The following is a 16,555-nucleotide window of genomic DNA, read 5'->3' as shown; positions in this document are numbered from 1 at the left end:
CCCCATCCCACCCTTACCTTGGCAGCAGCATTGGTAGCATCGTCTGAACAGTAGCAGGCGCTGCCTCAGTCTTTAACACAGTCCCGTCATCTGTGCCATCATGCCCATGCTCGCACACAATTAGGCGTACCTTTAACTCAAGTGGAAAGAGTCAAGTGCAAAAACTGCCAAGCCTAGCCTAGGCAAACCTTCTGATGATTCTGTTTGAATCTAAATGACACCTTCCAAGTTAGTAAAGAGTCACCTGGTTGTGGCAGCAATGCTCACTCGCATCTATGTTTGATTTATTGAATTTTCAGTTTGCACAGAGCCTTGCTGGCATCTATTAAGTCTGAAAAATCAAAATTTTCAACTACACCATGTCTGAAATAATGGCTGTGAATATCTGAAAGGTAGCAGAAGTCTGAAACATTGTGCAAGTCCGAATTATTAGAGTCTACTGAATGCACTAGTTCCAGCTTCTGTCTTGTATCGTTTAAGTGCAACATCATGTGTATTGAAGTAGTGCTCATCTCTTGGCCTTTCTTGATTTCACCATGTTCCGTGTTGCCGTGGCTGATTATCGTTATTATGCAAAGCAGGACCATTGAACTTGAGTTCATCCATAGTGTAGTGTCTAGCTTTTTCACTTTCATTTAATTTTTTGCCATGACCACTGCCATGTCGTGCAGGGTTCTTTTGAAAAGTGATGCACAAAAGCGCTTTATGTGGAGGTAACATTGCCGCGTATGTGTTTCTCTTTCTAGGCATCGGCATGATGGGCCCTCCGATGCCCATGGGTGGAGGCTTCCCAATGGGGAGTGGTGGTCCCATGCACCCCCACGGTGCAGGGTCCGGTGCAGGAGACTGGGGAATGATGCACCCTGGCATTCCCCCGGATGGAGCGGACTACTATGGCCGAGGGCACCACCCAGGCATGGGTCCGCCTATGGGAATGCCAGGGCCACCCATGGGAGCTGGTGGAGGTGGCCAGCACATGATGGACATGCCACGTGGAGGACCACCCCATGGGTGGAGTAAGTGCTACCCATTGACATGTGAATCAGCCTTTGTGGTGGTGTAGCTGTCATGCACTTCATCTGACAGATGCTGTGTTTATAACCTGATTTGCTTTGGGACATTAGACGCCATAAACCAAACAAACCAAACCCGATGCTCTGCTTACAGTAAGTGGACGTGCACTATGGCCACGGCCAGCAGCAGGTACCACTAAGCCTTCAGGTGTCCTGTACAGCTCCTCATGTCAAAATAAATAAATAAATAAATAAAATGGAAATTTTGGGGAAATTGTTTTGTTCAGTATTTCTGTTGATGGTGCACATTCTCTCTTTTAAAAATGGGCAAATGTATGTGAGCTGGCCATTTTTATCAGCTGTGCATTTGTGTAGCGGTGTATGTCAGCTGTGTAGTGTAGTTTGCCTAGCCCACAGAGTAAGATAAGTATGCCTACTCTGTTTGTTAGAGGGGATCAGTTTTGCTACATCGGAGAAATCTTAGTGGAGCATCTGATAGGTGGCACTCGGATTTAGCTTTGGCACTGGTAGAACGCTCCCACCACTCTGGCGGTTCTGGGATCCATGGTGCGGGACGCTTTCTTTCCTTTATTATGCAAGCACACGCCTGCACCATGGCATGCATCACATTTCTCGTCTCCTTCGTGGCGCTCTACTGGCCGCTGGTCACCACAGCATTTTGTTTCTTGGCAGCATCATTAGGTTGCGCATCAGAGCAGAGTTTATTGCATGTTAGCGAAGTACAGGTTGCATAATTCATTACACAGAAGAAGGTCTAAAAGTCGGGGACTGTGGTGGGCACGTCCTATAAAAGTAAAAGATATAAAGTGTGCCGTTGCAAAAAAATTGTACAATAATTAAAATCAGTACTTGGTGCTCAGTATAGCCTGTGAATAAAGAATGCGTGCACTTTAATTTGGTAGAGAGCCATCAAACGCATATAATTGCACAATGAATAGCATATAGATACTGTTAACGATATATATAATAATACTGGACAGACATACCATGCAAATGATGGTTAGGGTGGATGTAAAAACTGACGGAGAGCACATATAAATGTTTAGTAATTGTTAAATAGTAACTGGTAATAAATTCCAGTGAGTGGTTGCAGAGGATTGAACTGTTTGTTTGCTGTAATTTGTACTTGGTTTATGCAGTGAGAAGATTTCATGGTTTATGAGGGTTTAACGTCCCAAAACAACTCAGGCTACGAGGGACGTACGTAGTGAAGGGCTCCGGAAATTTCAACCACTTGGGATTCTTTGGTGTGCAATCACATCGCATAGTACACGGGCCTCTAGAATTTCGCCTCCATTGAATTTCGACCGCTGCGGCCAGGATCGAACCCGCATTTTACGGGTCAGCAGCCGTGCGCCATAACCACTGAGCCTCCGCGGCAGTTGCTAGCAAAGAAAGTGTCATTGCGATGAGGTATTTGATTGCTGGTGGTAAGAGAAAATGGAAGGAGTTGTAGTTATTTATGTTCAGGGGGTTATTTATGAAAGAAGGACAACAAAAGGCCGTGTACAAAGCTGCGTTGGAAGCAAAGGGGAGCAGAAGGAGAGAGCACAGCACAGTGCGGAGCACCGGGCGCACACTTTGCGTTCGGGTAACAAAATCACCCGTACCTGCCAAATGCATTGCAGCAAGCCAGGGTTGGCATTCCTTTCTTAATCCATGGCCTAGCCTGAGCAGCAGAAGCTGATGGAACACATTGTATGAGTATCTCATGCTGTTCCTTCAAGGTACATTATTATAGTAGTGACGTTTCTTCAGCTATAACCTTGCCTGGTTAGGGAGTGTTTTGAATAGCACTCTTGATGTAGTTGGGCTTAAAATTATATACACCCTCCAACTGCCGCTGTATTGTTGGCTGCTGTCATCAATGTAAAGCCAAGGCTAATGCCCCTGTCCTAGATCAAGTTATTAACCATGAATGTTTCTTGTTTTTCAGGCTCCCTAATGAGAAACCAACCACCTCGCATCCCCTGCACGCACTACATGACCTCACCATGCCGGTTTGGTGCAGGCTGCTCATTTTTACATCCTGGTGTCAACGGTCCACCGCTGCAATGATGGAGCAGTTTATGGGCCAAAGACTGTCATGTGCAGGCTGTTCATTTTTACATCCTGGTGTCAACGGTCCACCGCTGCAATGATGGAGCAGTTTATGGGCCAAAGACTGTCATGTGCAGGCTGCTCATTTTTACATCCTGGTGTCAACGGTCCACCACTGCAATGATGGAGCAGTTTATGGGCCAAAGACTGTCATATTGTTCAAATTGCTGTGTAAATAACTATTTCCATTATATTGTACATAATGGTCACAAACATTGCCATGAGTGAAAGAATTGAGTCTGTCTATTTATTGGTTACAGTAGACTCCCTTTGAGATGAACTTGAAGGGACCATGAAAACTTGTCCATCTTGTCAGACGTTCACCTAATCAACAGTGTCATCAAATAGAGTGTGAGCATGGATCTTTCTCTTTTTCTCCAGCTCCAAGCACTATCAGTGTGCCCCACTGGCTAGCCATGCAGCACATACTTCAATTGCATGACCATCATTGCTGTTGTTTTCCTTCTTTTGTTGATGTCTCTCTCTCTTGCTCTTTCCTCAGTGTACCTTTTACTAGCTCCATGAGCTATGTGCCTTTCTGGCTGGCACAGGAGGCACTAAGGTCTGACCGGGTCATATATCTGCTCTGTGTGTGCATGATCACCTGTCACGTTCACCTTGGGCAGCAATGAAGGTGCATGCTGCAGTGCTACATCACCTGAATATTCAGTATTCAGGCCACTCTGTACTCCAACCATTTAAGCACTGCTCCTACCTGCATTTTCTTGTTAAGCTGTGCTTGTTTTGTGCATTTTCTTGTTTTTAGAGTGCGGGTGCTGTGCTGTGCGGATACTGAGGAGCAATACGGTTTCTTTGAGTTGATTTTATTTACATTGTGTCTGGGAAAGCCAGCCAAGCATTCTCGCATTTTTCATCATATCCAGTGATCTGGCTTAGCTCTGTTCATCTTAGCGGGAGTATAATGTGCATTTCTGTTGCATGCCCTAGTGCTTTCAATCATTGAAGGACTGTGAATTTTGTGTGAGTATGAAAGACACTAACCTAGCTTCCATGATAAGAATTGTTATGTAGGACATGCCTTCGTTGATGAAATGTGAAAATCGTGTTGTGTGATTGGTGTGCATGTGACCATGAGAGACTGAAAATTGACTTGTTTTGCTCTGCATGCTTCTTCTGATGCAGTTGTTGCTTGTGTATGCCTGTGTTGCAAATAAAGGTTGTCATCTGACATGAAAGCGTCATCTGCTGTACATGAGGGATAGTTATATACAAATAAATATATTTATATTGATACATCTGTATATGTTTGTGTTTTTGTTATTTGCTATTATAGTGGATTTGGTACAGCTATAATTAAAAAGGATGTTTATTTTGGTATAGCTTCTTCTGGCATGTGTGTCTCATTCAAGGCTTTCAAAGTGCTGGAACTTCGTGCAGTGCACTTTATCATGCCAGTCACACAACTCTGCTGTCAGGTGTGGACCCTGCCCTGGCAGTGTCACTTGAAACTGCTGCAGCACCCTCAGCGACTGCAGTTCTCCGATAGTCCTTCCCTGCCATTTGTTTGTGTGCGTAATCTTGAAAATGCTGTTGCTGGTCACATGCATCATCCGCAGCGATTTGGCAACTGGAACTTTGTTTTGCATTAAACTATGTAGGAAGCAGCTGTCCTAATAAGAGAAGGTGCATATAAGCTTTGTGTATGTCTGCTTTCTATTGGTGAAAAGAAGTTAAAAAGAAGGCAGAAACACAAAATGTGCGGACCCCCCCCCCCATGACTACCACCGCAAGACTGGCATCTGAACGTCTGTCGGCAGTTACAGGAGAGGGGAGTAGCATGGAAAAAGAGAGACTGAAGCAAAAACGTGGCATCATTGGGTGCAGAAACTGCTCGTAAAAAGCAATGCAGTGCACTGGATATGTAGGGTACAAGGTATCTTGGATCTGCAGCTAAAGGCAGGAATGGTTCGATGGCATTAGCCATAAATGTGTCTAGCATCCAGTTGATAAAGTTTCCTCAGAAGGGAACTGCTTCGTTGGCCACAGCCGTGTGTTGTTTGCTGGGGTAACCATGTATTCTAGTACTAGGAACGCGAATGGTATTGAGTGCTGCACGAATAGGGCTAAAATAGTGTCGAGTGTGAAGATATTCAACGCTTTGTGAATACTTTATGCATACATCATGCAGTACAAAGGGCAGTGACAACTAAACAGTTCTTTATTTTGTTGGTGTGCAGTTCATGAAATGTGGACTCTGGAAAGGAAGATGCAAATATAATGCTACTTTCTCATTCTCTCTGGTACTTATTACATTCTTTACCATAATGGTCTGTAATATTTGAAAACGACTTTGGAATGGTTAAGGTTGCATCCAGTGATCTTTCACTGCACATAGCTCTAGCCTATGATTGGCTTGGAAAACAACCTAAGGCCATTGCTTGTCACCTTTTGAATATTCCGAGCTGGGGAAGTGCACTATACGCAAATGGCAAATGACAGGACATGGTGAGAAATTTAATCACTTGGGAGTTTCAATCGGCTGCTCCATCATGTACTAATGTGACATGGGGCTTTGTGTGCCTCCCTTGCAGCTTCAAAGGGAAAAAATTCAAACTGGTTTTGATGTCGATGGAACAATAGCGAACAAAAGTTATTGACAGATAACCTGAATGATAAACCATTGTTCCTCGGATAGGCACCAGATGACGCCACCAGTGTCACTAATCACTAAAGAGGAAACCAATACCTTTAATAGCATCACAGACATTCAGAAAAAGAACAAAAGGATCTATCCTCCTCCGGATAGATCGCTTAGCTCGGCTGAGGCCTACGACTGGAGAAGACTCCAAGCTAGAAACTTCGCATCCCCGCTCTGGAGGAGCTGGACAGGAGGTGACACGAGGGAGGATGCGGAGGTGTGCGAGTTCTGCGGGCATATCGCTACACTCGAACACATACTATGGAGATGCCCCAGTGCCCCAGGATATGGCAGAATCAATAATGCAGAGGAATGGGAGACCATACTCAGAAGTGCCGACCTTAGCATACAACGATACGCTACCCGCCTGGCAGCAGAAGCTGCGCGACTATACCGTTGCTAGTCTTCCAGCTGCGACGCTGCCCCTCCCCGGACGCCTGCGTGCGGACCCGGAGGGGCACGGGTCTTCTTCTGGCGGAAATAAAGTTTCTTCACTCACTCGTGATGCATTAACGTTTAATTGCCGAAGCAAATATTTGCGTTAATTCTAGGGGAAGCTTCGTTCGATTCGAGGACAGGACTGGAGTACCAATGAGATGCGTTATGCGGTGCGCGTGGTGAGGAGGAGGAAACGGCTGAACACTTTATACTTTTCTGCAAAGAGCTTCACCCAGTTAAAAGCAACGGCGCTGATTTATTCAAAGCATTGTGGTTTAAGGGCAGTGGAAGAAAGAAAAGACTTTAAACGGATAGAAATAACGAAGTGAATGTTATCAGACTAGGTGGCTAAATAAGAAAAGGCAAGAGTGAAACTTTACGATTCACGGCTGGCATGAGTCGCCGCCGATTTAAAGGGTTCAGCGTTGTCCATACATCCGTCCATCCATGCAAAAGCATGCTGCAGACGAAGCGGAGTAATTGTGGTCTATTCTGGCAAGTACTTCAACCGTTACACGTACAGAAAGGGATACGGGCCGGCGGCCCAGTTGACTATAGCACACCAAGCGGCTGAGCAAAAACTTCCGGTTTCGGTTTCAGGCGCGCGCAGCTTGAATGCTAGCATGCGCTGCGACCTGCCGCGCCCCCATGGCGCATTATTTCTGTTCAGTATGGTCTCCTATTCTTATCTAATTACTTTCGGTCCAGAAAGATGAAAAATTACATTCCGGGCGCACTTGACCGACCATCAACGTAGCTGCGCCACGGCTTTCGTCAAACAGTGCCAATCCAGAAAAGACACCAGGTGCTTCGTGAAATCAACATTTATTTTGCTGCATATAAACCCCAAACCGATACAGTAGCCTTCGACATTTGGCACATTGCTCATTCCGCGCTTCTTGTGCGTCCATTGTTACTTACAGCAGTGGCTGTCGCCACCACCGGGCACCGTGAGCTGAAAAATGTAAATTACGAGGAGGTGTCATTCTGGTAAACCTTACACAAAAACTGTGCGAACAGGCGAAAGTGGCGAAATTACAAACAAAGAAAACGTGCTTTTACGAACTTCGCATGAGGAACATTGAAGCACTATACAATACTACAAGATAATTCCCAACTATTTACAAGCACTGCTCCTTTCCCCAACGTCATTATCTGCCCCCCAAAAGCTGTAAATCCCATTCCATGGCCAACTGTGCGTTTTGTTCGACAAATGTTTGGCACCATGACGGCTACAACCCGGGCTCCCCACCAGTCGCTCACGGTGTGTTGGAGCAGTGAGAACAAATGCGCAGGTGCAACTTGCATGACTTCATAGGCGCAGAATACAATTTTCGGCACGCCAGCTCCTGGTTTTCGAGCTTTTAGAATTGTCCTGTGAGTTTGCTCTTTCGAAGCGGTAGCTTCACTACTGGAGGTCTCGGGCTGAGATCGCCGTGCGTTGCCGATTACCTTCAAGGCTCAGCCAAGGTCAAACCTTCAGTTTATAATTTGGAGAACCGGTGGATGGTCAATGGTCAGACCCATAGTCAAGCAATTGGACAGGTCAAGGTCAAGCCGGGGACGTCAAGGTCAACCAAACTTTAGTCACATGACGACTTTGGGCTCGCCGAGGAGCCTAAAAGCGGCGTTTACGTGATAGGGCGCGACGTACATGACCAAAGGATCGCCTAGGAATAAGTCGACATGCGGTGTTCACGAGCTAGGCAGTTACGTCACGGCCTCCTAAACCGAGTACATAACGGAAGTAGCACCGGCGCGCCTGGCACGAAGTGTACATGTGGTATTCATGTGCTAGCCTGTGACATCAGGGTCTGCAGCAGCGGCGCGCCTTCGCACGAATTCCACATGTGGTGTTCACGTGCAAGGCGCCTGAGCGGCGGCGCGCCTACGCACGAAGTCCACCGATTCTTCGACGCAGAAGTATAGTTTACCGACCGTCAACAAATATCACTCGAAAGAAGTTGCGCATTGTTGGAGGCCATGAAAAATTCGCGTCCCGGCAAAACTCAACGCGCAAACATGCAAAACTAACCGCTAGGCAAAGCGCACAAGGCATGGGCTCGCACTTCGCTATGTGCGCTCCGACCGGCGTGCGCGAGCAGATATGTTGGCGTGCAGGTAGGTTGCTTGAAATGCAGTGTAGTTTGGCAAAAACTAAAAACTAACCGTTTCACACCTTGCCACTGTCAGAAAAAGCAAGAGTGCCACGAACCGCGCAGCCGGCAGGCCACGAAGCGTGCGCGCCTCTTCAGGAACAGCGTAATTGAAGGCACTCGCCCGCGTGATCAGCATAAACTGTTTGAAATGCAGAGTAGTTGGGCAAAAAAAAATGCTGGGGTTTAGCTTTGGTTAAACCTGGTAGGTTGCGTAACCATACATAGCGTTCCATTCGGGGTCATCACCGGTTGTAGACGATTCGGTTTCGATAGGGGCGCGGTGCGGCCGTCTAGCAGCGTCTTGAGCGCGTCGCTTAGCAAGGCGCTGTTCACGTTCTCCGAAGCGTTCTGTCTCCGAAGCCCGTTGTTGTTTCCTGGCTTCGTCAAGCCGACGTAGCCTCCCATTCTGTTTATCAGGCGGCATAACGACGGAGCCGGCAAGCGAGCGAACGCATTTTATACCCCCCTCCCCGTTCTCTAGCCTCCTCTCCACACTCCGCAGCTGGCGGGGATGGATGGATGGATAGGAGCGCCACCTTTGAAACGGGGTGGTGGCAATTGCCACCATGCTCAGCTTTTCTTTATTAATTTTTTGTTTACTGTGTTGGCAATTCTCATTAAGATTCGCCATCACCTTTGCCTACGGTTTCCTACAATTCTAACCTTATGCCACATCTCTGCTTTTCAGCCACCAATCCTCCAATCGCTTTTTGCTGACTTCCACTGCAGATTTATTTACATGATCATTGTTATCTTTAAACCCTAGGGCCTCAGAAAGAGTGACTGTGCCTGCATCGACATCCGGATGTATACCATCACATTTGATTATGAGGTGTTCAATTGTTGCCACAGATCTACCACACACTGCACATGTGTCATCTTCTTCGTTAAATTTCTTTTTGTAGCTGCGCGTTCTAAGACACCCTGATCTAGCTTCAAAAAGTAGGGCACTGCCTCTTGAGTTATCATAGAAAAATTCTTTCCTGATCTGCCTTTTCCAAAATCGATATAGTTCTACACTATGTTTCTTTTCCATTGAATTCATCCAATTTTTAGCTTCCGCGTTTTTAACCTGTCTTTTAATGCTCTTTCTTTCTCCGTCCTCATGAACGGCATACTTACTGGTTAGTTTTCTAGTTCTTTCCCGCCACTGTGAGTCAACGTTCTTTCTGTATAAATATTCTGTATAAATTAGCTGCCCATCTGTTATCGTCCAATTTCCTCAGGCGTTCTTCATATAGTATTTTACTCTTAGCTTCCCGTGCTTCGAACGATGCCCAGCCCATATCCCCTTGTACTGCCTCGTTTGTGGTTTTGCCGTGGGCACCTAGTGCTAATCTTCCAACAGCTCTCTGATTTACGTCTAATCTCGATTGAACTTCTGCCCTTAAGCACAGAACCGCATTGCCGAAAGTAAGTCCCGGCACCATTATTCCTTTCCAAATACCTCTTAGTACTTCATATTTGTTATACCCCCATAATGCCCTATGTTTCATTATCCCGGCGTCTCTTCGTCCTTTTGCCCTAAGAGCCTGTTCATGCTTTTCCGTGTATATCTGCCCTTCGTTTAGCCATATCCCGAGGTATTTGTATTCGGCCACTTTGGGTATTTCGTGTCCTTGTATTGTAAGCCCCTGATCAATTGTATCGTTAAAAATCATCACACCTGATTTAGTTGCGCTAAAACTGAATCCTAGAGCGTCTCCTTCGTCTCCACAGCAATTAACCAAAGTTTGTAAATCTTCCTGGCTATCTGCTAACAGTACAATATCGTCCGCATACATTAAACCCGGGAGTCGCTGCTCAACTACATTTCCGCCTAATCTGTACTACAGATTATAACCCAGATTACTTTCTTCTAGCCTTCTTTCCATATTTATCACGTAAAGCATGAACAGCAGCGGTGATAGAGGACAACCTTGCCTTAATCCTTTGTGCACCCCCACAGTTGTGGTACTTTATTTCCCTTCCCATGTAATTTCAACTTCATTATCTCGGTAGATTTCCTGTAGAAAATAGAGAGCGCGGCGAGGGCAGCGCCTCCACTCGGCAGCGGCGCAGCTACAGCCACCGTTTATAAAGCGCACTACAGCTGTAGTGCGCCGCGCCTCGCGCCGCCCTTCAAGGTCAAACGTGCCTCGCGGCCGCCCTGACGCGACGGGCTGAAACCTGTCGTAATATTGCTTACGCAATAAAAACATTTCTCACTCACCTTACCGTCGGCACGAGTTCCGCGTCAAAGACCAATACGTACCTAGTCACATGGGCAGTCTAACCACGATTACCGAATTTATTTGCGGTTTGTCACACGGTTCGCCACCATTCTGGGCGCTGCAGCGAACGAAGTGACACGGTGATCCGGAGCGAAGCGACATTTGCAAATATTTGCAAAGCAGTGTCCAGAGCGCCGTCCGACGGCGCCGTCTGATGGCAGCACTTGTGCCCAGTTAGCAATCTTGGCAGCAAACTGTAGCCACAAGAGAGTCACGAAGACTGATGGCACTCACAATGACCTCCGGCGCTTACCACTCACAGGAAGTCGATTTCATGGAAGAATGTTGTTGCAATATGCACGTTTCCATAAAGCCACATTAAAGGGGCTGGGAAAGGGGATCTCAACAAAGATGCGATATGCCTAGAATGCTAAAGGACGCAGCGTCATCCTCCAGCAAATTTTTTTTGATGCGTTTTGTGGAAGCTGAGTTATTTGTAGTCAAAATTTGAATTTCTGCATCTTCGCGCCTTTCCCTCTCCTCTCGTCACTTTTTGCACGCTGAAATGTCGGTCCGCCTGCTCAACAGCTAGGGTGTTGGCCGGCTCCACGCACTCGGCCCCTCCGCCGACCGCCGACGCGCGTGGGAATTCCCCAGGCGGCGGAGCCAACGCCTCCTAAACTGGTTTGGCGTCGGCGGCGCTGGCGCGGCGAACCAATGATGGCATTCCGCTGCCCACGTAAAGAGCGCTACGTGACGCAATGCGCGCGGATTTGGGCGAAAGCTCGGCACCGCTGGTCGCCCCGAGGCGCGGAAGCGGGAGTTCTTAAAATTGTATTGTAAATTATCTGCTCGCTTTTGAGGTGTTGTACGCGGCATGAACGCTCGGGGGCCTGTACTCTTTATAATGGAAGCATCTTATAGCCAACTTCAACACCCTTTTCAGAGACCCTTTAAAATATCTCGAGCTTCGGCGCATCTCTTGCGCCATCGTCAGAAAACTGGTCTAAACTTTCTTGTTCTCGTAAATAATAAGCAGTTGTGTTAAGGGAATGCCAAAAATGAATCATTCATGACGGCTGACCTGTGCTGAGTTAAGTTTTGTGTTCACAGCCGCGGGCCGCCGACAGCGCGGCTGACCCGATCTGCTTGCATGCCAGCTCTGCTGCTAAGGCGTTGCTGAAAGCGATCATACATCTAGCTTTTTATATGAGACAGGTTGTCAGTAAGGCAGTGTCATAAGTAAACCAATTATACAGGATGTTGAAAGTTAGACTTTCCTGATCTTTTCAAAACATGCAAAACGCCTTACGCTAATTCCGCTTTTGCTCCTTGGTAATGCGGCCAGGCAGGCACAAATTGTGGTTATAATTGTCCGCATATGTTCAGTAATTAGCTAAAAATCATTAATAAACTTTTTATTGCCTGATGTAAGCATACATATTTGTATTGAGAACTTGGAGGTATTTGCTTTTCAGGGCTATTCCATTTTGTAGAATTTTAGTAGCACGTACGCCTGCACCATGAGATACGCACGTTAAAAATGGCTGAGGCATAGCTAAGGTTAATAAGCCTAGTCAGATGCGAAGCATATTGATGGCTAGGCTTGGTAATACATGGCTTTCCTTGGTTGAATACTTGGTCATTTTAATACAACCACTAGAAGCCTTCGTCGTGGGGGAAGACAACGGCATGGCTACAGCGGAACTCCGACTAACCCCGAGACGCGCGTTGGGTGAGCGCCTGGATTGCCATGGAAGCCGCGTCCGCCTGCCCGGTGGAGCGAGTGTTTCACCTACACCGAGTGTGAACGCGCGTTCGAAATGCGCGGGAGTGTGACGTCACCATACCACGTGATTCACACGGCGTGCAACCGCAGCGACGGCACAAGTTGGAGCCCCGTCTCTCATCTGTCGCGACGTCATTGTGTCACGTGGTGTGACGTCACCATACCACGTGGTGTGCACGGCGTGCAACCGCAGCGACGGCACGAGTTGGAGCCCCGTCTCTCATCTGTCGTGACGTCATTGTGTCACGTGGTGTGCACGGCGTGTAACCGTCACGAAGGGCTTGGGTTACCTATTGTAATATGCTTCGCATAAAATTTCGTCCCAGTTCGTCTAATTACGCATGCGAGACCGCGGCTCTCGGCGTGAAGCACATCCCACGTGTAACGCAGCTGTTGCGTATAGCACTCTGCCTTGCAAGAGTGTACAGCGAGCGGCCACGCGGATGACTTTTCGTTCTCGGCAGCGTCTTCCTTCTTGGACCCAACACGGCTAGGGAATTCTGCGGCACGGGATACGTGTCTGGACTTAACCTTCACTCGCAACATACGACACGCAGACTGGCTCAACACCGAGGAGACCCTCGGTAGCGACCACTACACTACGCACACGCCCCCTCAAGCGTCCCAGAACACAAGCCCGTATCCCAGATTGGACGAAATTCAGGGAAAATTTTCACTCACTTGATAATACACCCATTTGGGAGCAAGGAACCCAGCATGGTCCCAACAGTTGCTGGCACACCTTTACTCGCATGAAACTCAGATCCAGCTCTCAGAGGCGGTCACAGACGTGGATAACCACCACCTTCTACACCTCTGGGAAGCCCGCCGCAGCCTCGTCCGCCGTTGGCGACGCCAGAAACATAATAGAAAGCTTAAAGCTCGAATTGCCGAGCTTACCCAGAAAGCGGCAGAGTACGCGGCCCAACTCCCCGACTCCAACTGGGAGGATAGACGGCAGCGCGACAAATGTCCAGCCGCAACACGTAACACGAACCGAAACACAAAAACATTTGCAGCGAGCCATGCATGTTTTCCTGGCAACACAACTTAACTGGCACAGAAACTTCGGGACCAGTATCTGTGTACAGCCCAAGACCCCCGTGGATCTGCGTACTCTTATGCAGGCAAGGAGAACACAGAGCTGGATCAACCTTTCCAGCTCCATGACCTGAAGGCGGCTCTCGCCAAATTGAAACGGGGCCAGGAAGGGATAAGGTCACTGCCAAGCTTTTGACGAACCTGCCCGACTTGGCATACCAGTCCCTCCTCGACTACATCTATGCAATTTGGTGTGTGGACTCCGCCCCCCTGCCAATTGACTGGAAAACGGCTCTGGACACTTTTATTCCTAAAGCAGGCAAACCAATTGATACAGATAACCTTCGCCCCATCTCTCTCACCTCTTGTGTGGGCAAACTAATGGAGACGATGGTGCGGGATCGGTTATCTGCATATATTGAACACAAACATGTCTTTGCGAGCACCATGTTCGGATTCCGGCCATACAGATCCGCACAGGATATCCTCCTGCAACTTAATCGGGAAGTCCTTTACCCCCTCGAATGCCCTCATAATGACCGGGTAATACTTGCCTTGGATCTTAAAGGGGCATTTGACAATGTAACACACGAGATCATACTTACTAACCTAAGCCAGACCGACTGTGGCCTCAGCACAGTCCGATACATATGCTAATTTTTAATGGATCGTTAATCCTACATCCGCACCCAAGATAGAGAGCATGGACCTTACCTACTCGGCACGCGGGGAACCCCCCAAGTGGCGGTACTTTCCCCGCTTCTCTTCAATCTGGCTATGGTGCACCTGCCGGCACAGCTGGTTGGTGTAGCCGGCGTGGTGCAGCACGCCCTGTACGCCGATGACATGACCCTATGGGCCACGCAGGGCAGCACAGGAGACATTGAAACCAGCCTGCAAACAGCGGCGATGATAGTAAACCGCTCTGCGGTCTTCAATGTTCCCCTCAAAAATCAGAATTTGCGCACCTCCGCCCCTCACAGAAGTGCACAACTAAAATCTCTATTTCTCTTAAGAGTGGTCCCATACGCGAAAGTGACGAGATACGGGTACTATAGTCGGATACAACTTAAGAAGGCAGCGGCTTTTCCCAGTCAAAGGATCCCCTCCCAGCCAACGGCATCAGCCGATTCTGGTGACCCTGCTAGTGTGACAAAGCAGGGAGTGGTAGATAAAAGGAGATAGTCCCCTCTCTCCATTGTCCCGGATAGACCCCTCTCTCCATTGTGGCTCCGCCCCCTGCATTGTCACCCTAGCAGGGTCATGAGAATTGGCCGATGCCATTGGCTGGAGGGGGGATCCTTTGACGGGGAAAAGCCGCTGCCTTCTTAATTTGTATCCGACTAAGGACTCTAGATCGACAAACACAGACGGCCAGACACTACATTGGCCAAACTCCATAAGGTGGGGGCCGCATGGTCCGCCGGGTTTCCAACAAACGCGGGGGGTTACGAAGTAAGGATGCCTTGCGGCTGGCAAGCGCCTTTGTAACCAGTCGAATTCTCTATTCGACTCCTTATCTTCTCGTACGGAAACAAGTGTGCGCCGTGCCGGTTTCGACCGGCGTTGTCGGCGCACGGCCATTTTTCCTCGGCGGCGGCGGCGCAGGCGGCGTAAAAACCGAAACCACAAATTAAGAGAAAGCTGTTTCGCTACATCCTTCTTTGTTAATCAGCTTGAAATTCTATGCTTTTCATGTTAGGGGCTAATAGGACACACATACAGACGTGTTGGGAGCGAGAGAAATGAAAAACAATTTGTAAATCTTATTTTTCAGCCGACATTAAAACAAATTGCCACATATCTCAATGCGCGTATGCTGAGTGCGTAATTATATATTTATTTTTCGAGGAATGTGCAGAACCTTGCTTGTTTTTCTTTGTCGTAGTCACAATTGTTTTCTCTATTTTGTCATACTTAGGTTTATATGTTTAGAGATAGGAAGGCTAGGCACTGTCTTGCAATGAGCTTTGTGATTATTAAAACGATATCTGAATGGTGTTTCTGTTTGGCCAATATACTGAATTTTGCAGACTGAGCATTCAAGCATGTAGATTACGTTGCTGGTATCACATGAGTATCGTTTCCCCGAATTTTCACTTTAAAGTTCGATGCAGTGCTGGAAGCCGTTACTGATGTCATCATCTGCGCGAAGACTTTGCAACGTGATTTATTACATGGATGACAGCCGATCGACACACTTGTGCTTGTTTTAGAAGAAGTGAGAATGTCACTGAGGTTTTTACCACGGCGATAGACGACCCGGGGAGCTTGTTGAAAAATGTGTTTGAGTCGATCACTTTGCATGAGAATGACATGGTGTTTTTTCAAAATGCCCGCGACGTTTGGAACCGATGCTGAGTGAGTTTGTACCAGGTTGATATGCGATTGATGGGATGGTTGGTGTTTTGCTTTGAGGAGTGCCTCACGGTCAAGAAGGCCTGCGCGTTCTACAGCGTCGTTTATTAATCGCGCAGGATATTTCCGTTTAGTCAGGGCGTTTCGGAGGTTAGTACAGTTTCTTTCGAAGTCGGGCTCGTCAGAACATATCCGTTTAAAGCGGACGGCTTGTCCATATGGGATGCTAGTCTTCCAGTGTTTAAGGTGGCTGCTTTCGAAATGTAAGTATTGTGGTCTGTCACTGGGTTTCCGGTATAAATCTGTGCTAAGTTTGCCATTCTTTATTGAAACTGTCACATCTAGAAAACTAATTGTAGTTGCCGAGTAAGAATGAGAGAAAGTAATGGCCTCATGTACCTTATTAAAACTAGAGATGAATGATAGAAGTTCAGCTTCACCGTGCTCCCAGATAAGAAGAATGTCGTCAATGAATCTTTTGTAGTAGAAGGGTTTTAATGGGTGCATAGCAAGAAACTGGTCTTCTAATACACCCATAAATATGTTGGCGTAGTTGGGACCAATTCGTGTGCCCATCGATGTCCCGTTTATCTGGACATTGTCTACTATCAAATTCGAAGTTGTTAAGTTGGAGTATTAATTTCAAAAGTATGGCTAGCGTGGGACCATCAACGTTAGAACCAAAGTCTTGTTTCTCAAAAGCCTGCATAGCTGACCGGCAGCCGTCGAAATGGGGAATGTTAGTATAAAGCGACGCAACATCA

At 47.5% G+C, this 16,555-nt stretch overlaps 1 protein-coding gene across 1 annotated transcript in view; it reads left to right on the top strand.

Annotated features, from left to right (window-relative positions):
- The window catches only part of LOC149353277 (serine/threonine-protein phosphatase 1 regulatory subunit 10-like), a 90,142-nt gene extending 85,354 nt beyond the window's left edge, over positions 1 to 4,788 (top strand). The window contains exons 9-10 of the mRNA XM_089582447.1: positions 747 to 1,016; positions 2,971 to 4,788. Of these exons, the coding sequence (XP_089438573.1) occupies positions 747 to 1,016; positions 2,971 to 3,092 (392 nt within the window). The 3' untranslated portion in view covers positions 3,093 to 4,788. The remainder of the gene's footprint in view (positions 1 to 746; positions 1,017 to 2,970) is intronic.
- Positions 4,789 to 16,555: the final 11,767 nt, after the last annotated feature.

Source organism: Amblyomma mixtum, chromosome 3 (assembly GCF_055824585.1).
Source record: "Amblyomma mixtum isolate Tamu chromosome 3, ASM5582458v1, whole genome shotgun sequence".
Taxonomy (NCBI): Eukaryota; Metazoa; Arthropoda; class Arachnida; order Ixodida; family Ixodidae; genus Amblyomma; species Amblyomma mixtum.
This window is presented reverse-complemented; position numbering and strand designations above follow the sequence as displayed.